The 27,389-nt window shown below is 33.4% G+C and overlaps 1 protein-coding gene across 1 annotated transcript; it reads left to right on the top strand.

Annotated features, from left to right (window-relative positions):
• The first annotated feature begins 908 nt into the window (after positions 1-908).
• On the top strand, positions 909-27,389 carry sec24d (SEC24 homolog D, COPII coat complex component). The gene is given in 23 exon segments (XM_051115595.1): positions 909-1,010; positions 1,012-1,102; positions 1,313-1,415; positions 1,489-1,631; positions 1,716-1,967; positions 3,234-3,388; positions 3,468-3,579; positions 3,671-3,798; positions 8,199-8,337; positions 8,490-8,605; positions 10,804-10,928; positions 16,349-16,540; positions 18,069-18,162; positions 18,608-18,724; positions 19,650-19,820; positions 19,925-20,021; positions 21,496-21,641; positions 21,855-21,993; positions 23,324-23,442; positions 24,085-24,264; positions 24,371-24,562; positions 25,503-25,592; positions 25,938-27,389. Coding segments are annotated over 23 exon segments (3,099 nt in total). The 5' UTR covers positions 909-953; the 3' UTR covers positions 26,079-27,389.

Here is a 27,389-nt window from a genome sequence, read left to right as displayed (position 1 = left end):
ACATACCAGATTTATTATGATGTCTATTTCAATACATTGCCAGTTCTTCACCTTTTTATTTATGGTGAAGTTATAAAATTAATTAAATTGAAGGCTGAATACAAAAGTCAAACTGTACCAGTTTGCATTATTAGCCAATTGTGTTATCATAAACTCTTCTTATCTCAGTGTAGTGACAAAGTTCCTTATCACACGTGCTTAGGGTTGAGGTAATCATATCAGCTAAACTCTAAACTGCAGAAAATATTTTATTATCTCATCATTTTACTACAAACTGCACTTAATTGTACTAAACATGCACTTGCAGAATACCTCAAATCTTGTGTTTTTTCAAAGTTAATATAATTTAAAATTAAATAAAAGACTGCTTAAAGACTGATTAAAAGAGACACTTTTACTGTTTCTGTACATTTAATTACACTTCAAAAAAGTGCACTTAATGTCAAATTAAAATGTCGAATCATTATGTTTTAATAATCTTTTTTCATGCTATGAAAAAATAAATTATTAAGAAGTTACTTACAAAGATGTACTACAGTCCTACTTAACTGCATCAAAAAGCACTCTAATATTCGGCTAATTACATTTGATATACATTTAAACTGCAATACATTTTTATTTAATTGCAGTTAAAATGCAATTAAGTGCCTGAAAACATGACATTCACTTTGCATGTAAGTGTATTCTTTTTCAAAGTATTCTAAAGTGTAATTTTTTTTGCAATGGTGAGTATTGGGCTGAATGCAACAGGTAGATTTAAAGCAACTGTTTCATGACTTCAGAATTAAAAGTGCATTTGTATTTCTTTTTTAATCTGCAAAATGATTAATGTTTGATGAAAACATCAAATGTCACATTGTACACACATAAAGTGGTTCTAATTCACCCACTTTCTTCTATTCCAGGTCACCCTTTTTTCTCCCAGACTGGAATGAAAGAGGTATAACAGTAGGATGAGTCAACAAGGTTATGTTGCCGCCCCTCCTTACTCCCAGGCCCAGGCTGGAATGGGGGGGATACTCAACTGGTTTTGGGAACCCTCCACCTCAGTCGCATTATGGCTATGGATCTCCACCACAGGGTTATTCCGCCCCTCAGACAGGTAAAGTGAATCGTCTTTTGTTAAGTTCTTTTCTAAAACTGGCAAGTTTCATCTTGTCCTTGTGCCTCAGCTTAGGTAAATAAACAGGGTCAATGCAATATAAAACTGCTTTTCATTACAGTGTCAGTTGTCCCTGCGTACCCTGTAGCTTATACGCTGAAATTAATTTTGTCACAGCTTTATCTTCTCACATGATTGCTGTATTTCCAGGTGTGCTCAAGCCTCCTGCCTCCTCTCCTTCTGGGATGCCTCCACCACCAGTATCCAGCCAGTATGGTGCTAACATTCAGCAGAACGGGGCCCATCCCCACAGGTAAATACTGGTTCAGTGTGATGAAACATAGTTGAAATTGCAACTTTAATAATATATTTTTTGCTTCCGTCAGTTTCCCTCCTCCTGTTGCTTCAGCTGCTTCAATGTCTCCTTATGGACAGCCTCCTCAAGGTGCTTTTCATAGTATGGCACAAGCCCCACCTCCAACTCAACAGCTGACCAATCAAATGAGTGCCATGAACATTGGAGGATATGGTAAGTTAGATGCCATTTTATATAGATTTTACATGAATTGACTTTCAGATACCTAATTTTATACTCGTACACCATACTCTTTAGGCCAAAGGCCTATGCAGGGACCGCAGTCTCCTTCCAGCTCAGCAGCACCACAACAGTTTCAAACATCACCACCACCAGCAATGGGACATCCACCCCTATCTCCACCAGGACCACAGCCATCCTCACTTGGATCTCCTCCACCGATGGCCACGATGGGTTCAATGACAGCTCCGCCAATGGGAATGTCTGGCCCACCTGGACCAGGTGTTCACCAACCACCACTGGGACCCCAAGGTTATCCACAGCAACCAGGTAAAAATTTTTGCACCAATGGTTAAGAAATAGTTCAAGAGCTTATTTTTAAAGGTGTAGTTGTTTTTTGTTAGAATACTTAGATTTTTTAAAAAGTTTGGCAACCTTTTAGACTTCCAAACATTTGAAAAAATTAACATTTTGAAAAAGCTTTTGAAAGTTGTCTTTTCTGCTCACCAAGGCTGCATTTATTCAATTAAAAATACAGTAAAAACAATAATATTATAAAATATTAAAAGAACTGTTTTCTATTTGAATATATTTATAAAATGCAATTTATTCCTTTGATGAAAAGCTGAATTTTCAGCATCATTACTCCAGTCCTCACTGTCACATGATCATTCAGAAATCATTCTAATATGCTAAATGGCTGGTCAAGAAACATTCAGTTGTCATTGTTTTATTATCAGAATATATATATATTCATATTATAAGTGTTGAAAACTGAAAAATGTGCTATATATTTATTCAAGATTTTTTTAATGAAAAAAAAAAATTTCAAAAGAACAAAATTTATTTGAAATGAAAATCTTTTGTAACATTATAAATGCTTTTAATCAATTTAATGCGTCTTTACTGAATCTTACTTACCTCAAACTTTTGAATGGTTGTGTGCTGTGGTTTCCACAGAAATATTAAGCAGCAAACGTGTTTTCAACATTAATAATAGATGTTTCTTGAGCAGCAAATGAGCATATTAGAATGATTTCTGAAGGATCATGTGACACTTAAGACTGGAGTAATGATGCTGAAAATTTAGCTTTGCTTCACAGAAATAAATTACATTTTAAAATATATTAAAATAGAAAACATTCCTTTTAAACGTTAATAATATTTGACAATACTACTGTTTTTACTGTATTTTTAATGTAAATGCAGCCTTGGTGAGCATAAGATACTACTTTGAAAAACAGAGAAAAATCTGAATTACTACTTTTGACTGGTAGTGTATGTGTTAATCCTAAATGCTTTTAAAAAACAATCCGTATTTATGAGACTAATAAACAGTTTATTTAAACTTTACTGTGTAGCCAGTGCTTAATGAGATTGGGCCTCAGAACGAGCCCGGCAGCAACATTAGTTCAACCAGTTGTGTGAGTTTAGTTCGGGACTATCTGACTAAATGAAAATGTGGGATGCGTTAAAATCTGTCTTCATTTTTTTCACTTGCGTTTGTGGTGCAGAAATTACACACCTCACTTTTGCTTAGTATTTTTTGAGGAAAATGACCATTAAATGACCATTCTATTTGTTTCTGATCTGAAGGGAGCCCGATTGCAGGCCCGTATGGTGCGCAAATGGCAGGACCACAGATGGCAGGGCCACAGTCAGGCGCTTTCCCAGGAGGCTTTCCTGGAGGTCCAGCACAAATGGCAGGCCCTCCTCAGAAGAAGCTGGACCCGGACTCCATTCCAAGCACGGTAATAACAGGCAAAAATGCCTGCCTAAAAGTATTTTAATTTGTGCACATTTCAAGGTACACTGACTTGTCTGTTGCAGACGCAAGTGATTGAGGATGACCAGGCTAAGAGAGGAGGCCAGGTGTATGTCACAAACATCAGAGGACAGGTGCCTCCACTGGTCACCACAGATTTCACAGTACAGGATCAAGGTGAGCATGGGAACTTTCTTTACACTTCACTCCTAATATTTGCATGAAGGTGCTGTTGTTTAATATAGTAATTTGTTTTTGCCATTTGAAGGGAATGCCAGCCCAAGGTTCATGCGGTGCACAACATATTCCTTTCCCTGCACTGCTGACCTTGCAAAGCAGTGCAAAGTGCCTCTGGCAGCCATTATTAAACCCTTTGCTACAGTGCCCAAAAATGAGGTATGTGACATTTTCTCAGCACTCTGATTTTTTTTTTTTTGCTGTCCTTCAGGTTTGAGTTCATGTACTAGATTTTTTTTTTACATTTATTCATTTACAGTGCTGTTTGAAAGTTTGTGAACCCTTTAGAATTGTCTACATCTTTGCATAAATATAACACAAAACATCATCAGATTTTCACAAGTCCTGAAAGTTGACAAAAAGAACCCAATCAAAACAAATGAGACAAAAAATATACTTTGTCATGAGAAACATGATCCAGTGTTAAATATTTGCGAAGTATGTAAATCTTTGCTTTCAGTATCTGGTGTGACCCCTTTTTGAAGCAATAACCACTGGTAATGTGTTTTGTAACCGCTGATCAGTCCTGCACAACAGCTTGTAGGAATTTTAGCTCATTCTTCAGTACAGAAACACTTGAACCCTGTGATATTGGTGGGTTTCCTCCTATGAACTGCTGCTTCAGGTCCTTCCACAACATTTCAGTTGGATTAAGGTCTGGACTTTGACTCGGGCATTCCAAACCAATAACCTTGTTCTTCTTTAACCATTTTTTGGTATAATGACTTGTGTGTCTGTGGTCGTTGTCTTGCCCACTTTCTTCTAATATTCAGTTCTCGGACATACGTCCTAACATTTTCCTTTAGAATCGCTGGTATAATTCATAATTCATTGTTCCATCAATGATGGGAAGTCACTTTGGCCAAGATGCAGCAAAGCATGATACTACCACCACCGTATTTCACAGATGGAAGAAGGTTCTTATGCAGGAATGAGGTGTTTTTCTTTTTCCAAACATAACACTTCTCATTTAAACCCCAAAAGTTTTATTTTGGTCTTATCCATCCACAAAACATTTCTCCTGATCTTCTGATCTTAATCAAACTGCAGAACGACAGCAGTGTTTTTTTTTTTTTTTGAAGAGTTGTGGCTTTCTCCTTGCAACTCTGCCATTCATACCATGGTTGTTCAGTGTTCTCCTGATGATGGACTCATGAACATTAATATTAAGCAATGTGAGAAAGGCCTTTATGTGCTTAAAAGTTACCCTGAGGTCCGTTGCAACCTTGCAGGCTATTACAAATCTTGCTTTGGAGTGATCTTTGGTGGTCGACCACTCCTAGGGAGGGTAATAGTGGTCTTAAATTTCCTTTGTTTGTAAACAATCTGTCTGACTGTGGATTTGTGGAGTCCAGACTCTTTAGAGATGGTTTTGTAAAGTTTTTCAGCCAACAACAACTTTTTTTTCTGGGGTTCTCAGAGATCTGTTTTGTTCATGCCATGATTCACTTCCACAAACATGATCAGACTTTGATAGATTCCTGTTCTTTAATTAAAACAGGGCATACACTGGCACCTGGTATTCATCCTATTGACTGATAACAGATCTGAACAAATGGACTCTAATTTCACTTTAAAATTAACGGCTAATCCTAGAGATTCACATACTTTTGCAACTCACTTATATTTAACACTGGACCATTTTTCTCCATAAATAAATGACAAACTATATATTTTCATCTCATTTGTCTGATTGGGTTCTCTTTGTTAATTTTCAGAACTTCTGATTAACTTTTTGGTCATTTTTATGCAGAAATATAGAAAATTCTAACGTGTTCACAAACTTTTAGGAAGCAATGTATAAGGTGTGGTTTACAAATGAATGTTATATGCTATAATATAATGCTATAATATAAGTGACTTTTTTAAAAATAATGTTTAGTACTTCTTGCATGTGATGCAATGTATAAAACCATGTCTTAGGAAAGTATTTAAAGTAGAGATGCACCGTTTGACCCACCAGGGACTGGAATTATGTGGTTTATCGAACAATCGGCCCGGATCGTGCGATAAGCATAGTGCTGTAGAAAATTTTTTTTTTTAATTAAAAGCACCAGTTTTTCCTGAAATCATAACACAATATCCGTCAAGTAATTGTGCAAAAATTAAGCTTTATTAATCGAATCTGTGTGAAAAGAAATAAAAGGTTTTACTGCCTCTAGTGTTAATTTCTTTTGGAAACTGCAGTGATATGTACTTATGTGTACGTATTTTGCGTCTCACGAAAAAGTGCCCCCAGGTACATTTTTGCCATGAGACCGGGTAGTATAAAAGACAAACTTGCCTCATTTCTAAATGAATTTGAATTTTTAATTTTACTTTTAAAAAGAGTGCTTATTATAAAAATAATTTACTTTAAAAGAATATACTTAAGTGTGAATTCATTGTAGTATTGTTGAACAATTAATCCAGTTAAATGAAAAATAAAAAAATTGTTGAGTTAAGTGCTTTTTTACTTACCCGAGTAGGACTTAAGTATATATTTATATTTAATTTCATAATTATTACTATAGTGCTAGAAATATTGTTAAAGTGTACTGCTGAATGTGCTAACAAGCATTTCTAGTAAACTCAAATATGCTTTAATATCATTTTTCTTCTCTCTTTAAGTACACATTAATATTATTATATGCAAGTACAGTTTTTTAAAAATATACTTTTAAGATTTGAAGTACACATTTAGTGCACTTTAGCGCAAATGTTATTCACAAGGTGTTTTCTAGACTTAAAAGGATAGTAAGGATTTTCAGTCAATCAATCAGTGTACCATAGCAATATTTTATGATTTGTGCACTTTGTTCTCTTCTTCTGAAGTCATACAATAGTTTTGCATAACAAACAGATTCAAAATCAAAAAGTTTCCTCCAGAAATCTTCGTATACACATGTTCATACAGTATCATGCAAGATTTAATGAGATTTGAGAGCTGTAGCAGATGAGAAAGGTGCTTTTTGGAGCTTGACAGCCCCTGGTCATCATTCACTTTTGTTATACGTAAAAGAGCATCATGAACATTCTGATAAACTTCTCCTTTTGTGTTACATAAAAAAATAAAAAATCAGGTTTGGAACAACATGAGGCTAAGTGAATGAACTGTTATTTGTTGCTGTCCATGGAGTCATCCTTGGAAATTCCCTTGAAATATGTTCAGATCCTAATTCATGGGTGTCCCCTCAGTTTATTGTGTCAGTAGTTTAATAGCAATTTTGATGCCTTCAAGACTTGTTTAACTCTGGAGTCTGTCATTGCTTTATCCTTCATCCTTACGCTTCAGGGCCTTTTTAGGAAATGTTAGTATTCTCATGAGAGGCTTATTAGTTTAGGTTCAGTCTCCAAGGAGCGTGTCAGGGGAATAGTTTATTGTACTCTCAAATAAAGGAGGAAATTAGTCCACATTTTGAGGCCCAGTACACTGCTGTTTTGATTCTGAACTATCATATTACAGCATCTATGAGCCAAAGTCAATAAATTCATTCATAATCCTTTGCCTCCTTTCATCCTAATAAAAGCTCATCAGGTAACACTTTAGATTAGGAACACTATTCACTATTAACTAGTTACTTATTAGCCTGCATAGCATATTGGCTGTTATAAAGCACATATTAATGCATTACCATATTCTAGATCACTGAACTCTAGCCAGTATGTAAACATAACTGTCACAACTACTTACTTAATATCAATAAGTAGCAAATTAGGAGTTAATTGAAGGCAAACACTGACTATGTGTTCTCTAATCCAAATTGTTACCACACAAAGTCTCTGATAGCTCAGATTTTGAAGTGGCACCTTGTTAAAATAATACAGCAACAATTAAACAACAAATATCTGTTCAACAACAGTTTATAAGCTGAATGAAAACTCATTTCATTCTCCATTTTAATATCAGTTTACTTCATATTATATCTTTGTAAACAGGTTGAACTGTACAGTAACCACAAAGCTACAGATCAGTATGATGTACAGTATTTGTTTGCCTTCAGTTAATGAAGATAAAAATTGACATTTTTCCATCTGATTTTTTTTTTAGTTATTTTAAATTAAGTTGTATACACTAGTACCGTTCAAAAATGTGGAGTTTGTAATTTTAAATGTTTTTGAAAAAAGTGCTCAGCAAGGCTGCATTTATTTGATCAAAAATACAACAAAAATATTTTAAAATAATGTGAAATATTAATGCAATTTAAAATAGCTGTATTCTATTTTAATGTATTTAAAAATGTAGTATATTCCTGATGAAAAACTAAAGAAAAACTAAGTCATTACTCCAGTCTTCACTGTCACATGATCCTTCAAAAATCATTCTAATATGCTGGTTTGCTGCTCAAGAAACGTTTCAGATTATTAGTGTTGAAAACAGTGCTTCATTTTTTGGAAACCATGATACATTTTGTCAGATTAATTCAAATAAAATTCCAAAATGGCATCTTTTGTGACACAATACATTTTCTGCTGTCAATTTAAGCATAAGCATATTAAAACCTCATGGCATATGTTACAGCGAATAGATTAAGGCTGTATATAGGTCTTATTTTTTATTCTCACTCTGATCTCTACAGACTCCTCTGTACATTGTAAATCACGGTGAGGCTGGACCAATCCGCTGCAACCGCTGTAAGGCCTACATGTGTCCTTACATGCAGTTTATAGATGGAGGACGACGCTACCAGTGTGGCTTTTGCAGCTGCGTTAATGAAGGTAAGTACTGTACCGTTGAGACTGCTGAGGCCTTAATTCTTACGCACAGCATTAACGCTGTGTTTCCTGTGAACATATGGTAGGGCTTATTTGTCTGTGCAATCGTTGCTAAAAAAGTGTTTCTAAAAATGGTTTTTCCATTACCTTTCTAGTTCCAGTGCAGTATTTCCAGCATTTGGACCATATGGGGAGAAGAATGGATATGTATGAGAGACCAGAGCTGTCTTTGGGCTCATATGAGTTCATTGCCACACTGGATTACTGCAAGGTAACAGAGAAGTTGTTTGATAATTATTAATAGGTTATATTTGATTTATTTACATAATGTCCTTCACTTAGAAAATTTCCTTTTAGAAATGTAATGGATAGAGAGTATGTCGATTATTAGAGACTGTGTTTTGTTTAACGGGGTCAACTTGCCCCAGAAAGCAGCTGAGAAACGTTTCTTTCTTGGCAGCCACATTGCATAGTGTGTTCAGGCATATACAAGTAAATCTTGATAATAAACATATGATATGTTTAAAACAATTTATGCTCAGAGTACAAGAAAAAAGACTTTTTATTTGATTATACAGAGGCAAGTTTCAATTCAGTGACATTTTTATGCTGTTCTGCAAGCAGGTCAGCTAAAAGATTTTTCAAAATGTATAGAATGTACATTTTGCAATTTGAACAAAACATTTTATACTTAATACTAATACTTGTGCTAAAGCCAAAAGTTTGCATACACCTTGCAGAGTCTGCAACATGCATTAGAATTGCCCTGAAAAAGCTCTTTCACAAAACAAAATAATAGACAAATTTACCAAAATGACCCGGTTTGCACATGCATTTGTCATTATCTGGATGATCTACAACTTTTTTTGTGCTGTGATAGTTGTTCATGAGTCCCTTGTTTGTTCTGAGCAGTTAAACTGCCCATTGCTCTTTATGAAAAACCCTTCAGGTCATGCATGTTCTTTGGTTTTTCAGCATCTTTTGCATATTTGATATTTTTCCACAAGTGGAAATGTCATTTTGAGATGTGTGTTTTCACACTGTGGACTAGTGAGGGACTCATACACAGCTATTACTGAAGCAGCAAACATTTGCAGCATGTAATATTAATGGAGTAGTTCATCCTAAAATGAAAATTTACTTACCCTCAGGTCATCCAAGATGTAGATGAGTTTGTTTCTTCATCAGAACAGATTTGGAGAAATGTAGCGTTATATCACTTGCTCTCCAATGGATCCTCTGCAGTGAATGGAAGCCGTCAGAATGAGAGTCCAAACAGCTGATAAAAACATCACAATAATCCACAAGTAATCCACACCACTCCAGTCCAACAGTTAACATTTTGAGAAGTGAAAACCTGTGTGTTTGTCTGAAACAAATCCATCAGTAAGATGTTTATAACTTCAAACTGTTGCTTGCATCTGAAACATGAGTCCTTTATCCATAATATTCTTTCTTCAGTGAAAAAGTAATCTCTTCTCAATCGGGAGAGAAATATGCACAAATCAAGCACTGTTTACAAGCCAAAACAGTTCTAAACAAATATGTGGGTGGATTTTGATGTGAGACAACAGGGGATGGTCTTTTTTTCACTGGAGAAAGCATTATTATCGATTATGGAATTTTAATTGAAAACAGTGGTTTGTAGTTGAAAACTTCTTGATGGATTTGTTTCTTACAAACACGCAACTTTTCATGCTTCATAAGACATTAATTGGTGGACTGGAGTGGTGTGGATTACTTGTGGATTATTGTGATGTTTTTATTAGCTGTTTGGACTCTCATTCTGACGGCACCCATTCATTGCAGAAGATCCTTTGGTGAGTAAGTCATGTAATGCTACATTTCTCCACATCTGGTGAAGAAACAAACTCATCTACATCTTTGATAGTCTGAGGGTGAGTACATTTGCAACAAATTTTCATTTTTGGGTGAACTATTTCTTTAAAAATGTAAGCTTTATTACATTCTCATGGATCAGAGTGAAAAGCAGACTGTAATCTCAAATTAACTTGATTTCTATTCAGTATTCGACTAAAGAGACCCATGACACATTTTTGGCCTGAGTCTGTGCCTGGGTTTCTCATCTCAGCCTGACACCATAATCTTCTATCTGGGCTCCTATTTCTCACAGATGTTTAGTCATATTTGAGGATCAGCTGCTGTTGTGCTTAATAAAATCATCAAAGCTGGTCTCTGCTGCACACTCTTTATTGGGAGTAAATTCAAGGAGTCTTTATCTTGATCCTACTGCTCACAGTGTTGTTTTGAGAGACTGCAATATGTTCATCTTGGCATTTCTTTATATAAAAATAAAAAAAAGCATGCATATGCTTTTCTCATGGATATGATGTGCTTTTACATGATTGCAAACTTTATATGTATTCTCTGCAACAAGATAAAAATAGCATGCTTTGAGGTTCATGAACTACCATAATTCATTCTGCAATGTTCTTTTCTGTCTTTAAGAATAATAAGCCTCCTAATCCTCCTGCCTACATCTTCATGATCGATGTCTCCTTCAACAACATAAAAAGTGGACTTGTCAAACTAATATGCGAGGAACTAAAGACACTGCTGGACCGACTTCCAAAGTAAGATGAGCGATAATGTTTACTGTCTATATTTAAAGAAAATGAGGTGGAGAAATATTATAAATCACCATTGTTCTTCATAACAACTTTTATTGTTTCTTTGTTGCTTTTGCATTTTGACTCTGGATATGTTTTTTTTTTTTTTTTTTTTTTTTTTTTTTAAATTGATTTCAGGTTAAAATCTGTTTAGGGAAATATATTTTGTGGATGTCATCTGCTGTCATTGGTCTCTTTACTTTTGAAGTTTTTCTTTTTTTTTTTTACCACCAGGTAAAAAATATTACCACCAGGTTATGTTTAACTAAAACTAAAGCTATTTACAATGTTGTTCATTAAAATTAAGCTAAAATTAATATAAAATATAAATATTAGATGAAAAAAACAAAAACAAAAAGCAAATCAAAAACAAATTAAAATTATAACTGGAAAAAAACCCAAAAAACTGAAGCAATAAAATTAAACTGGAAACTGGAAATAAATAAAAACTAAACTGAAACTGAAATAAAATAAATTCAACCTAAATGTTAAACCTACAAAATATAAACAAAAAATAAAAAATAAATAAATAAATAAAACAAATAATAATAATAATAATGAAAATGGCACAAGACAATTTTGTTGCACTTGTTTTTTTTTTTTTTTTTTTTTTGTTTTTTTTTTTTTACTATGCAACATCAAGGTTTCAGGTTAAAATCTGTGTTTAGGTAAAATATATATTGTAAATGTCATCTGCTGTTATTGGTCTCATTACTTTTGAAGTTTTTCTTACCACCAGACTTATCGTTAACTAAAACTAAAGCTATTAAAAATGTAGTTCATTGAAATTAATCTAAAATAATATTAAATATAAATATTAGGTGAAAAAAAAACAAAAAAAAACAAATAAAAAATATAACTGAAAAAATGAATGAATAAATAAATAAATAAATAAATAAAGCAATAAAATGACACTGGAAATAAATAAAAATAAACTAAAACTGAAAATAAATTAAACTAAAATGTTAAACCTAAACTGTTCAACAAAGATTTCAGGTTAAAATCTGTGTTTAGGGAAAATATATATTTTAAATGTCATCTGCTGTTATTGGTCTCTTTACTAAGTTTTTTTTACCACCAGGCTGATCGCTAACTAAAACTAAAGCTATTAAAAAATTTTGTTTATTGAAATTAAACTAAAATAACATTAAATATAAATATCAGATGAACCAAAAGAAAACAACAACAACAAAATTAAAATTCTAAAAAAGTAAGCAATAAAATCAAACTGGAAACTGGAAATAAATGAAAACCAAACTGAATAAAAATAAATTCAACCTAAATGTTAAACCTTAAAATGTCATATATAAATAAACAAACAAAGAAACATCAATAATAATAATAAAAATAATAATATCATAAGACAAGAGCACTTAACAAAATGACTAAGATATATAATAAAAGCTCATTCAAAATATTAATAAAAACACTATTGTATAAATAATACTAAATACCAATCACAATTTGTAAATGCATTTTTTTTCGCAGTTTGTGACATTTTTATACATATTATATAATTAATTCTATTTTTTGATCTCATTTATATTTATATATGATTCTTAATAAATAAATTATATAAAAAAGGTAAAAAAAACAAAACGAAACAAAAACAAACGTCTGTTGACTCTGTACTGACCAGTAGACTGAAATTTAGCAGAAGGAATATATCATCATGTTAGCGTTTTAACGTTCGGACAGCTAAGACTATAAAGCTCTGGGTTTGACTGAAGATATATTTAGGATTGCTTTCAGCCCCCCTCCCTCCCACTGACGCCCAGCTCCAGGTGTTTGGCTGGGAGGATCTGTGGAGTAAAGTTGAAGCCTTGGGCAGAAGACACCCCTCCGTATTCTGTCGGCACCTCGCAGGTTGAACACATGTTCATCTCCGCTACTATCAGGCTGGAATGTGAACGAATCCAGCTGAAAAAGAGCCCCGATCCCCTGCCAAATATGGTAACGGGAGAACAAGCACGAAAAAAAAAAAAAAAAAAAACTAGGGAAAGAAACAATTCCAATATCTCATCATTTGAAAATGTCTGCCTTAAAGGAAGTCAGGAGGTTCAACGTGGCTGCAACATTTCCAAGTATTTAAATGTTTCATGGCACACATGGCTTCAATTATACCGTTTCTTTGGGTGACGGCCAGCTGAAAGGTGGGCTTTGGATTCACCTTTGAGGAACTTGAGGTATATTTCAGACTTTTTTCGCCCTCGTAAACTCCTTACCTCTCCTTGGCTGGTTCCTAAGGGTACGTCCTTATTTGTTTGGGATCTGACCTCACTGTGAAAGCAGTCCGGTAGTGCACTCCAAATAAGCCTGTATTATATCTGATTTCTCTCCTCCGTTCCTGGCTTCGCTTTCTAGATTGTGCACAGTTAATGAAAACCACGTTGGACACCCTGAGTCTCTTGGGATTTGTATTGGAGAGTTTGTCTCTAGCTTAATGAGAGAGTTGGCATATATGGACTGTGAGTGATTCAAACCCTCACCATGTTTTACAATCTTATAAATGTAGCCATAGAAAGCTACCAAGCCCAGATACAGACGTCAATCTGGAATGCTTGTATTAAGTGGCCAACGCAGCTCTCTGTTGTCAGCTACAACACAGTGCTCTGGTAGATGTTAGATGGCGAAATGTGCATATTTCTTTAAAATGATGAAATACTGAACATGAGAAATAGTGTCATTTTAAGCTCTGGGAATTAGCTGCGATTAATGTTTTCACTCTAAGGTAATATACAAGCACTTAATGTTCACTGTTCACACCAAGGATGATAACTATAAAGATAATAATTTAATATTTAATTTAATTTAAATATTTAAATTTAAAAGAATAGCAGAGTCCACATCAGAACTAGATCTATAACAGCACAAAGGATATTGATTCGATATTGCTGGAATCACCTTCAGAACGATAATTTTTTAAATTTAAAAAGTCCGGCAACAAAACTGCAGCATGCTGATAAGTTATGGAATATTATTGTCTGTTGTTGTGGATGTTAATATAGTTATTGTTACAGTTATTTTTATAGTTATCATTCTTGAATCATATTTTTATAGTTATCGTTCTATCATTCATGAATGGGCCTACTTAAATTTATATATAATATGAATAATAATTAATTAAAATACTAATAAAAATGACAAAAACACATAAACTGCAAAAAATGAAGCAAATTTAAACTAAAACAAAACATAAAAATAAAAGCTAATTCAAAATATACTTACTGTTATAGTTCATTCTGTCATTTTTTTTTAAATGCTATTTTTTATTTTTTTTTTTGCTTTTTTCTAATGCATTGCTATTTTGCAATGCATTTATTTAAGAAAAAAACCCAGTTTGATATACTGCACAAAAGTTTTTGCACACTTGTCAAATGTTTATGGAATATTTCTGTAGTTGATTTGATGAAATACTTTCATGTAAAGTGATATTTACTTTATAGCAAATATAATTTTTGGCATAAAATGTAAAAATATTGCCCATATATGAAGTTTTGCATATAAGTATGTCCAAGTTTATCTGCATCCATAAAGACCTCTAGAAGCTTGCATTCTGCAGGTGAACAGTACGTTATTGTGCCATCCCAAAGAGGCACAAAATCACTTTTACGGACTTTCACATTAAATGTAAGGCCTCACATTAAATTGAAGGCCTCTAACACTAGCTTGCTTTTTCTTTTTTTTATTCTATCTGTTTTCTTTTTTATTATAAAATAAAAAAAAAAAAAAAAATGTTAGGCTAACTGAGACTTGTAATAGCACTTGCATGTTACTGGTCTTTTGTTGATTTTGATTGCTTCCATTGTCCTTTTTTGTAAGTCGCTTTGGATAAAAGCATCTGCTAAATGTCTAAACGTAAATGTAAAGATTATATTCAAGCAAAGCGATATATACTATATAGCATATCTCGACTGCTTGAATTGTTTGTATTGTTGCAAAATGCAAACTATACTATCAGCCAGCTCTTATCTGCTAAATGTGACTATAAAGCATATTACACAAGATAAATATTCAAGTTTAAAAAGTAGTTAAACGCAGTTTTGTTTTGAGAAATGTGCTATGTGCATTTGACTTGGATTATAGTACACCTGTTTTGAACCAACTTCAAATATCCACTAAAAATCACCTTGCCATGAGCTGATTAAAAGTAGTTAGTTCTGTAGAATAGTAGTTAGTTCTGAGAAAAGATCTAGTATCATTTGTTTGCAGCAGTGTTTTCGCTGATGAACAATTTATTACCAACGAAAACGAGACAATAATGAAAGAAAAAAATAGTTTTGAATGACAGAAACAATGACGAAAATCTATTGACATTTTTGTCGAAAATGTTAGGAAGAGACGATTTGGGAAGAGATTCATTCAGAACGAATCTGCTGCATGGTTAGATGTGTACATTTGCACTGTATCTTAGCCTATTGATCTATCTGGCAGGACATAATCTAGCATACATTTGCTGCACGTCTTATAAAACGTTCAAAAATGTCAATATCTGGGTGTAAGAGAAGAGCAGACATATGGGTAAATTTGACAACGCAAAAGAGAACTCAATTCGGTTCGGTTTTATGAGCGCAGACGCTGAAGCAGCGCCTCTCACACAGCACATAAGTGCTCTGTCTCACGAACGGAGAAATACACACAATTGTCAGTTTTGACAAGTATTCACGCAAACACACTTGGTGAACGTAAACGGTTGGGAGAATATTGGATGTGTATCAATACCTTGCATTCATGCATTTGGTTTTAAAGGGATAGCAGCCTAATTTAGTTGCTGTTTTCTGTGTCATTGGAAAAAAAAAAAGACATGAAAATCACTCACTGCTCTTGACTGAAGCAGCCCTAATAAAGATAATCTAAATTTATTTATATAAGTAAATTTAACCTATATAACCATTGGTATTTCATTAAAAAGAAAACCATGTTCGTGTTTTTTTATGAAAAGTGGTTTATTTAATTGTAATATAAAAGCACATTGCATCACAGCAGTTAAATCTGTGCCAATCATGATAAAACCTATCAAACCTATACAATGAGTTTGGTGATTTTAGAGAAATGCTTATTAAATGCATTACACTAACTAAACCCATTAGATTTTAGCCGACTAAATCTACTGTAGACTTATGATATTTAGTCGACTAAAACTAAATCAATGTAGATGACTAAAATATGACTGAAACTTAATGCCATTTTAGTCAGAAGACTATGACTAAGACTTAATCAAAATTTGCTGTCAGAACACTGGTCTGCAGATGCTAGATGCAAAGATATTCATATTCTCTGTATATTTATTATATATTCATATAATTATTGAGGTCACACACTTTTTTTTTCTTAACCGTTTTGGTGTTACTGATCAATTTCCTTATGTTCTTTGTTTTTTGAAGAGAGGAGGGAGCAGAGACTTCGGCCATCAAAGTAGGTTTTGTCACCTATAATAAGATCCTGCACTTCTATAATGTGAAGAGCGCTCTGGCCCAACCGCAGATGATGGTGGTCTCTGATGTGGCTGAGATGTTTGTACCGCTTCTTGATGGATTCCTCGTCAACTTCCAGGAGTCTCGAGCTGTCATCAACAAGTAGGTTCATTTCTATTGTTTTAGGGCCCTATGAAATATTTTATTTTTTCTCACCATATGTTTTATTGTTACCAAATTCTGTGTTTTAGCATGTCTAATTATTTGAATGCATACTTAATTTATTCAAATTTATTCTTAAAATAGCCTTATGAAAGGTTTTTTTACCCTCAGAAATTCTGTGTTGTGTATTTAAAATGTTCTGGTTATCAAATGATAGCATAAAACATTAAATGGGTGCTATTATGCTTTTTCACTTTTTAAAACTTTAGTCAGTGTGTGGTGTGGTGTCTTTGGGCATTAAAAAAAATCTACAAAGTTACAAATCTCAAAGTCCACTCCAAAAGGAGATATTTTGTTTTTAAAAAAATGCCTGAGCCGCTTCGCATCTCCATTCAAACACAGTGGTGATTCGTGTATGAATGAACGAGCGTTTTTAAATTAATCTAGTGAGTCAATGATTCAGTCACCCATTCATAATAGCATTCACTTGCGTTATTCCTGAATGAATCAGCTGTTCGAACGAATCAAATGAATGAATGATTCAGTAATTAAATCAATGACTTGCCGCCACCTACTGGCAGTTTTAGTTTAATTTTTAAAGTATCTTTTCAGTTATTTAAATCATTTATAATTTCTGTATTCAAAATTTTATATTTAAAATTTTAAAAAAAATCTATGAATTTGACTGCACTTATGCCACCTCTGAGCCTCATTAAACATATTAAAATAAACCTAAAAGCCACTTTGTGTTCTTCTGTGCCACCTCTGTAAAAAACAAATTCCACTGTAAGTCACTTTAAGGAGTCAAATGTCACCTCTTAATGGAAAGGCTAATTTTTAGATCAGATTTTTTTTATTATTGATTAGAAAGTGCTTCATACATTTTGACTGTGCTCCTAAATTTTTTAAGTTGGAGCATAAGTGCTCATAAAAAAAAGAGTAAGCGTAGAGCCCTGTAGCCATTGACTTTTATTTAATAACAGTCTATAAATGGTTTGGAACAAGAGGAGGGTGAGTAAATGATGACAGAACTATCCCTTTAAATAATATTGCAGTGTTTTGTACACAAAAAAAATAAATAAGTAAATAAACAAAGACAGAGAAAAGAAAACACATATGTGCACATCCTTTACATTTTTTATTTATTTATTTTTTTTTTTAATGACAAATCTCCATCAGTCAAATAAAATCCTCTTCATCAACATTACATTCATGCATTTGACAAATGCTTTTATACAAAGTGTACGTTATTTTTTTATGTATAACATATTTAAAGTACCTTATTAGTTACATTCCCTGGTAATTGAAACATGACCTTGTTAACGACATGTTGTATTGTTTGAGCTATCAGAATACATAATGAATTAATACATTAATAATTTGTTAATTACAATATTATTAATAGGTAATGGATTAATTAATACAACAATTTAAGTGATAATTAATAAAATGATTTTCACATTATATTCAAAATTATTTTTCTGTCTATTCTTGTTGTTAATGTGATTTTGTGTATTATTTGTTTTAGCCTTTTAGATCAGATCCCCGACATGTTTGCTGATACCAACGAAAGTGAGACTGTATTCGCACCAGTCATCCAAGCTGGTGTGGAGGCACTAAAGGTAAAAACAAATCTAAGAGGCTGAAGTATTTACCAAACAATGACATCAGTCCGTCTGTACAGTCTCTTTGTAATTGCACTTGCATATTTAACCTTAGTTGTTTTTTGACATCATTTAACAAAAGTGCACTTTAATACTGCAAGCAGACTTTGTTTGGTAAACACGCAGTTGTTTCTAGGACCATTGTTTGAATTCGCCGGCCTGGGATGACGTTCCCGCTTATCATTACTGGCGACAGCGCTGGTGTTTCATAACGTGTGTCTTTGAGTGTTTAAGAAGTGTTTAATGACACATTCAGTCCGTGGCCTAGAGTTTGCAGTCATTGCTCTTCATCAAATACTTTTTAATCAAATACTCTTAACACAACCAGATCTCTCAGAATAAAAACATCTCAATTTCAAGGTCTGGTCATATTTTTAGGTAATATTTTTCTTTCTCTCCTCAGGCAGCTGAATGCAGTGGCAAACTCTTCATCTTTCACTCCTCCATCCCAACAGCAGAGGCTCCAGGAAAACTGAAAAACAGAGATGACAGAAAATTAGTGGGTACAGAAAAGGAGAAGGTGAATATTTATTTTGTTTAATTACATTTCCAAATGTATTGAAGATTCCCAATTCCCAATCATCTACATATTTTTGCAAGGAACAGGGTTTCTGAAGGTCCTAAAAAGGCCTTAATTCTAATAAAAAGGAAAAGTCTTAAGTCTTTTCGAAAGTCTTAAAGTTATAGTCTTTGCATTAAATGTTGCTTGCACTGCAAAAAAAGATCCGTTTTCTTTTCCAGTACAAATATCTAAACACCCATAAATCAGTATGCATTTGCTTAAGTTGCATATAGCAGATGTGAAGTCTTGTTTTTAGTGAAATTAAACAAAATTGAGTTTATGTTTAAAACAAGAACAAATATTTGTCAATGGAGTATGAAAACTTTTCCTTTTGAATGAAGTTGTTTTCAGAGCCAGATATGTGTTCATTTTAACCACAAACTGACTTCATCTTGATCACTTTCTCATTAAAATAAGCCTTGTCATTTTTTTCCTCAAGTAAATGTATCTTGATTTAAGAACTGTTAGACATTTACACTGAAAACAAGACAAAAATACAGAGGAAGAACAATGCAGTTACAGTGAAGTAGCAGAAGCTTTTATTTCTGAAAACTTAAAAGTAATGTAAAATGAATTAAATTAATGGAGATCTGTCGGAAGTTGTATTTTTCACCTCAAGCATTTCTAATACAAGATACTTACATCTAGAGACCATATGAAAGTATCAAGTTCCATTCCATTTATTTTTTTTAAATTCTCCTTAAAAAGGTCTTAAGACATCTTAAAATTATCTTCATAAAACCGATGAAGATTTATTTGTTTTAAGTGCTTTTCACAATACACATTGTTTCAAAGCAGCTTTACAAGTTTATACTGTTATGGCTTTAAGGCTTTAAACAACAAAATAACTGAATGGTGACTGTGTGTCTGTCTGTGTTGTCAGACTCTGTTCCAGCCTCAGCGGGGTGTGTATGAGCAGCTGACTAAAGACTGCGTGGCGCAGGGCTGTTGTGTCGACCTCTTCTTGTTTCCCAACCAGTATGTGGATATAGCCACCATGGGTGACGTGTCCTCACATACCGGTGGCTCCATCTACAAATACAGCAACTTCCAGGTACACGATAACATGCATATACTGAAACACAGATGCTGTGAATGAGTCTTTGGTTTTACTGCCCTCTTGTGGTCAGACCTCAAACCTTTATTTTTTCTTTTCAGATGGAGGTGAATGGTCAGCAGTTTATCAGTGACCTCAGGAAAGATGTGGAGAAGTCCATCGGATTCGACGCCATCATGCGTGTCCGTACCGGCACAGGTAATAACAAACTACAAACATACTGTGTACACTACCATTTAAGTTTGTGGTCAGAATTTGTTTTGGAAGACCCTGGTAAAAAAGTAATAGATTTAAAATGCATATTTACTGATATATCGCTCGAGACTAACTTCATTTGGAGTACTACTTGTGCACAATGCACATTTTCTTAATATTAAGGCTAAAATATGTTTTAATGTCACTATTGATGGTGATTCTATGAACTTTAAATATTTTGCATTTAAAGACTGATATACTTAAGGACTGTATATCTTTAGTTGGACTTCAGCACTACTTCTGCACAATTAAAGTGCATTAAGTACAAAATTAGTTTAATAGAGTAATAGTTTTGTATACTAAAAGTATAATTGCAGGGTATTTTTATTAAGTACATAATATGTAAATGTATTTGTTGTATACTTCGCATGAAATAGATGTATTTTACATTGTGGTATATTTATTTTTAAGTAGGGAAATGAATATCTTTATTTAACTAAGATGCATTAAATTGGGGCTGTAACCACCATAGGCATTGAAGGGAACACGTTTTCCAAAATAATTAGAAATAGCCAAATTGTCACCCTTAATATTTTAAAACTAAAGTCTTGACGAAATATAGTAATATGTGATGAAACAAGAAATGCTTTGCATTTTCAACATGTTAGGCATGCAAATAAATGTATGCATGTGTGCATATTTTAACATATTATTTGCAAATAGTTAAAAATGTTTCCATCCAAACTAGATTTGAACCTACAGTTTACTTCACGATTGTATTTTGTTCTGTTCATTGCATTTTTTTGAAAATAAGAAAAAAAAGGTTCCCCCAGTGTTCAAGTCATTTTTACAGCCTTTAAATTGATTGTTAAATTCAACACTTTATAATGTTGCAAAAAAACCCTCAAAACTTTATTACGAAACATTTTTATGTCAGATGAATGCTGTTCTTTTAAAATTTCTGTTCATCAAAGAAAGTTAACAAAAAATGTTTTCATAATATATAATATGTAATATATAACAGGCCTAATATTACCTAGTTTGATGTTAAAATATATCAGTATTTCAGTATATAAACAGTTTTTAATATATAATTTTTAATGCATTTTTTTAACTAAAAAAAAAGAATAGTCGAATTGCCTATTGTCTTGATTGTCGTTTCTCTGCCGATTAAGGGATAATACAAGACTTCATCTTACAAATGGTTGTCAAATTGTTACAAAATGCACATATTTTATTAGACATGGTCAAGCAAAACTGGCACTATTTTTTGCAATCAAGAACATCAAAATTAGTAAACAAAAGAAAAACAAATATTGGATCTGAAAATGTCTGTTTTTAATGAATGTCTGTTTGATAAACAAAATGTCTAAGAAATGTCATTGAAAAACATGAAGAAATCTTACCGACCCTAAACGTCTGAATGGCAGTGTATGTATGGCATATGCTTTTCCTAACATCTGCGTCATCCTTCAAGGCTTCAGGGCGACAGATTTCTTTGGTGCCATATACATGAACAACACTACAGATGTGGAAATGGCAGCAGTGGACTGTAACAAAGCCGTGACGGTCGAGTTTAAACATGACGACACACTCAGCGAGGAGTCTGGAGCTGTGATGCAGGTCAGTCCTCACTTATGACACTGAGCTCTGAGACAATTACAATGTTTTTGGGAATGTATAACGCAACAAACAGGTCACATGTTAAGTCGCTCATGATGGGCAAAACCATTTGGCATCATCAATAACATGTTGATGCATAAATCTTTTCTTGGCAACTCAAGTGCATTTAAATCCTCATTGCATTTTTTGTTTTCTCTGCCTCTGCTTTCCCAGTGTGCTCTGCTCTACACCACCATCGGTGGACAGAGGAGGCTGCGAATTCACAATCTCAGTTTGAACTGCAGCTCACAGCTGTCTGAACTCTACAAAAGCTGTGAGACAGACGCCCTCATCAATTTCTTTGCCAAATCAGGTGACCACCTTACCAATTCTTATAGGAATGTAAATGAAAATGTCATGCATTTGTAACAGATTTGCTTCAAGCTGTAATATAATGCTAATTTTAAAATGTTCCATGACAGCTTTAAATCTGTAAAACACTTGTTTTCTAAAAGTATGATCTGATGCTATCTGATTATTTGTTTCTTTTTTATAATGGTTTTATTGTAAAACAAAGCATACTCAGTGCGGGTTTTTCCAATCTTTTCCAGTTATGTGCTTATTTTCATTTCTTTTTAGTTAGCTTTATTTTTTTTCTTCTCAGTTTCAGTTCAGTTTTTTTGCTTCAACTAAGACTTGTTTTGTTTCATTTTTTAATTTGTATTTTGTTCAAGTCTATTTAAGTATTATTTTTTATTTGATATTCATATTTTATTTTATTAAACCTTTATTTAAATCTGTTTTAATTAACAATTACAATGCTGTAATTGTTAATTACAATATTTATTTTTCAATCAATTTTATACATTTATTATATTTATTTTTAGACATTTTCTTTTACACCCTGTCTCATTCATATTTTAATCATATGAAATAAATGAATGGTTTCTGGAAGCGTTTTTCAGTTTTTTTTTACACCAAAAATTCTTCAAAGGCACATTATTTATTTATTTTTTCATATTTCAAACGCATTTCTGTTAGTTACCTTTGCATTTACATTTGTGATCCTAGACCACAAAATCAGTCATAAGGGTAGTTTTTTTAACATTGAGATTTCTACATCATCTGAAAGCTGAATTAATAAGCTCTCCATTGTTGTATGTTTGTTAGAATAGGACAATATGTGGCCGAGATACAACTATTTGAAAATCTAGAATCTGAGGGTGCAAAAAATCGAGAAAATCGCCTCTGAAGTTGTCCAAATGAAGTTCTTAGCAATGCATATTATTAATCAAAAATTAAGTTTTGATATATTTACAGTAGGAAATTTAAAAATGTCTTCATGGAACATGATCTTTACTTATTATCCTAATGATTTTTGGCATAAAATAAAAATGGATAATTTTGACCCATATTGTTGGCTATTGCTACCAATATACCCGTGCTACTTATGACCAAGTACACATTTATTCTTTAAGCAGACGCTTATCCAAAGCGATTTACAGTTGGGGAAAACAGCAAGTGATTCATCATAAAATGGCAATAAATACACGGTTTTGCTAGTTTTTTATTAGATAGTTTTATTAGATTTGTTTTATAGTGCAACGGAGGAAACTCAGTGCAGGTTTTGTAATGCATTTAATAATGTATCATAAGCTCATGGTTTACAGTCATTGATTGTGGTGGATGCTTTTATCCTGCAGCATATCGGGCCATGCTAAACCAGCCACTGAAGATGGTGAGGGAAATCCTGATTAACCAGACGGCTCACATGCTGGCCTGCTACAGGAAGAACTGTGCCAGTCCCTCAGCAGCAAGCCAGGTCAGTGACACACTTCACATTCATGTTCATATCAAGTATACACCCTTATAAAAATACATTCTAATTTAGTAATTTTATGTGCTTTTTTTTCATTTATTTATTTTTTTTTTTTTTTTAATTTATTTCTGTTCAGTTTTAATTTTAGTTTTAGTAATTTTGCCCAAAGCAACGCTTATTTTAGAAACAAAGATTTTTCATCTAATGTTTATATTTTATTTCATCTTTATTTAATGAACAATTAACAAGATGTTAGTTTTAGTTTAAGTTTCCAATACTAACATTGCTATGCAGAAACCTTTTATTTTGTTCCCTTACTTCAGATTATTTTTTTTCTTATGCACCCTGTCTCTTTTGTATTTTAATTATATTAAATAGATTTGTTATCTTTGCATTGTACTATAAGAAAAATGTCCAGGCAAAAAATGACCAGTTTCCATTAAGTTTATGGATGTTTTCTTCAACCCTAAAACACAATACGAAATGTAATTCTGTATATGGGTAAAAAAAAAACTGAAAAATCACTATGGAAAATTCCTTCATATTACCATTCTACGTTGTGCCATATTTTTACAGACTTTTCATAAAGTATATAACTCTGATTTGTGTAAACCGATGTCTCTTCTTGAACGTTTTACCCCACAGCTAATCCTGCCCGATGCGATGAAGGTGTTTCCTGTCTACATGAACAGTCTGTTGAAGACTCCAGCTCTAGTGGGCAGCACTGAGCTCTCTACAGATGACCGGGCTTTTCACAGATTCCTTGTTAATTCGATGGGAGTGGAGGAGACGCAGGTCCTGCTCTATCCACGCCTCATCCCACTGGTAAGTTACACACTCACACAACATCTGTATTTTTTTGTATCATTAACATCAAACCCTGAGCTCCAGAGTTTGTGTGTCTATATAATGTTTATGCTCTTTCTCTCAGCACTCTATGGATGTGTCCAGCGAGGTGATCCCAGCTCCAGTGCGCTGCTCTGAGGAGAGGCTCAATGAGTCTGGCATGTTTCTGTTGGAAAACGGGTTCTCGATGTTCCTCTGGCTGGGACAGGCCTGTCCACCCGACCTCATCCAGAACCTCTTCAATGTGCCCTCTCTCGGCCACCTGTCCTCAGAAGGGGTATGACATACTGCTTTTGTAATTACATTTTTATTATACAGTAACTGGGGAAAAAAAAGTGTATGAACAATTTTCACTCAGTAATTGCTAGTAAACTTAACAGATAATTAAAAAAAAAAATTACAAGTAATACATTTAATTATACTTCAATTTTTGGGAAATTGGTGAACTTTTTTTTTGTAAAACATCTGTTTCATTTTAGAACTTTTTTAACATGTAAGTGAGAATTCAGTAATGAAAATACTTCCGATTTGCTAAGTCAGAATTGTTTGTCTGATTTTTCACTGCAAATGATGTCACTATTAAAACTTGAATGAAAATTTGGACTAAAAAATTAACATATATTTCCATAATTGGTCTTGGTACTCAAGCTGCATGAAATCAACAAGTTTGTGCAGAATCTGATGATCATGTTGTGTAGCATATGTAATCTTAAAAACATTTTGAGCTTCACTGACAGCAATTTTTTCAAAATCCTCCAACTTTTATTTATTTACAGGTTTAAGTTTAATTTTTTAGTTACATTTTTTTGGGGTCCAAACTGTGTTTTATAAAGTATATCATCAAAAAAAATAAGATAAATTCCAACACGTCCATCCAAATACAGTTTACATCCATGTCAGCATAAAGTTTCACTGAGATAACACTGGGAACTGCTTGAAGAAATAAAATAAAATAAAATATTGCAATGCAGAAAACATTTTTTTAGACCTTTTAATATCTCCATAATCTTATTTTTGAACCTTTACTGAGATAACACTGGCAACTGTTTTATCTAAAACAAAACAAAAAATAACGCTGGCAACACTAGCAAGTTGCACTGCACAATTGATCTCACTGCTTGTGTTGCTTTAATCAAGGACCTGATTTTCTGAGTTCTCATTATGTGAATAACGTCAGAGCTGCATATAACTCTAGCGTTATAATTGTCTTTCAGCAGACGTCATTACCTGTGCTGGATAATGCTCATTCCAGGAAAATCCATTTAATCATCTCCAGCATTTCACAGCGGAGGGCCACATCCATGAAGGTACGGTTCACCCTCACCATCTCCTCGCTCTCATGTGCTTTTTATATCTGTCTCTGTCTTTTGTTCATTGTAAAGAGGTTTAAATGGTGTTAATGGGTCTGTGTGTCACAGTGCTTGTAAGGTGCATGAATGTGGATCCTTCAGATTTGTAATAAATTGTAAATAAAGTTAATCATTAATTACTAGCGTGTTTATGCTTAACTAATACATAGTAATGCATAATTCTGGACCCTAAAAATAGTTTTACCCACAATATTGCTGTTTTTACTGCATTTTGATCCCAAACTTTGTTTCATCACTTATTATCACTTGCCTCGCTGCTCATCTTTCTCTGTTCTCATTCAGCTGCTGATAGTGAAGCAGAAGGACCGATCTGACATGTTGTTCCGTCAGCACCTGGTGGAGGATAAGGGTCTTCACGGAGGCGCGTCCTACATGGACTTCCTGTGCTACGTCCACCGCGAGATCAGGCAGCTACTTACTTAACTCACACACAAACACACAGTTAAGTGTGTCACAGCGCACAGCCCTCTTCTCATATAACCTCTACAGCTGCCTATGATATACGACCAAACTCTCTTTCTGCAGTTGAGTGTGAACTTTCTGCTTTATTCCTCCTCAGTGATTGACATGAGCGATGCTGGCCAGTGGGTGTTTAGACTGAACACCTTCAAATGCACCACATCTCAGATCTGAGGAGCCATTATGTTGAGAGATCGTCTTAATGAATTTCTTAGTTCAGTCCACCAGATTAAATTTACCAAAGGGAAACATTTCTTTGAATCCTTAATGCAGCAAAGTAAAAAAACGTGTTCAGAGTGTCTGGAATTGAGTGGAAAACAGTGTTTTCAGGTGAAAAATCTGTGCAACGTCTATTAAATTAATAGACTGATTTGTGAGTGGTTATATACAGTACAAAACACCCTCAGTTTTTTTTCATGACTTCAGGGATGAAAACATCATGCAAAACTGAAATCAAGTCATGTACAAAAATCATCTTGCAATGGAGGCGCTATGTCTTGCTTCTTTTTTTTTTTTTTGGTCTCATTTTTCATTGGTCTCATTTTGTGCATCATGTTTACATTTTGCTTGTATGTTTCCAATACTTCAAAATGGGACGCCAGTGCTTTTTAACATCATGCCAGGGATTTCCATAAGATGAACACTAGATATTACGGTAGTTAGAAGTTTAACTATTAGACCTTCAAACAAAACATATCTTTCTTTTTTTTTTAAACCAAAATAATTGAAAACGTCCCTTTTATTTTGTTGCAGTTAATGTCAGTCACTATTTGTTATTCTTAACTTCTTACCGTTTTGCTCTTTGAAACATTTCCAATCTATGTTTTATAACATGAGCAATTATTATACTAAATCTGCCTTATTTTTTTTTCTGACTTTTAATGGTACATCTCTGGACCAATACTGTATATTTTCTTACAGTTTGAGATGGATTTTAAGGACTCGTAAGCAACTATATCTCAGGTCACATGCATCTAGTCTTTGTTGCCTGTTCATTAGTGCTTTGGACCTGACACACGTGTGGTTCTTCTTATTGAAGACTAAAAGGATTCATTTCTGGAAGCTGAAGGCAGTCTGTCATGTACATTTCAATATTAAGCCTTTATACAGCTGTTTTTGAATAAAGATGTAGTCCCTGTTAACCTTGTAAGTGTATTTGTTTTGTGTGCATATTTATGAAATCAAAAATGTATTTAAAATACATTTATTTCATGCTAAGTATACTAAAAATACATTTACATGTTATGTACTTAATAAAAATACCCTGAAATTGTA

Source organism: Labeo rohita, chromosome 7 (genome assembly GCF_022985175.1).
Source record: "Labeo rohita strain BAU-BD-2019 chromosome 7, IGBB_LRoh.1.0, whole genome shotgun sequence".
In the NCBI taxonomy this organism is placed as follows: domain Eukaryota; kingdom Metazoa; phylum Chordata; class Actinopteri; order Cypriniformes; family Cyprinidae; genus Labeo; species Labeo rohita.
Note: the sequence above shows the minus strand (reverse complement) of the source record. Positions and strands in the feature narration are given on the sequence as shown.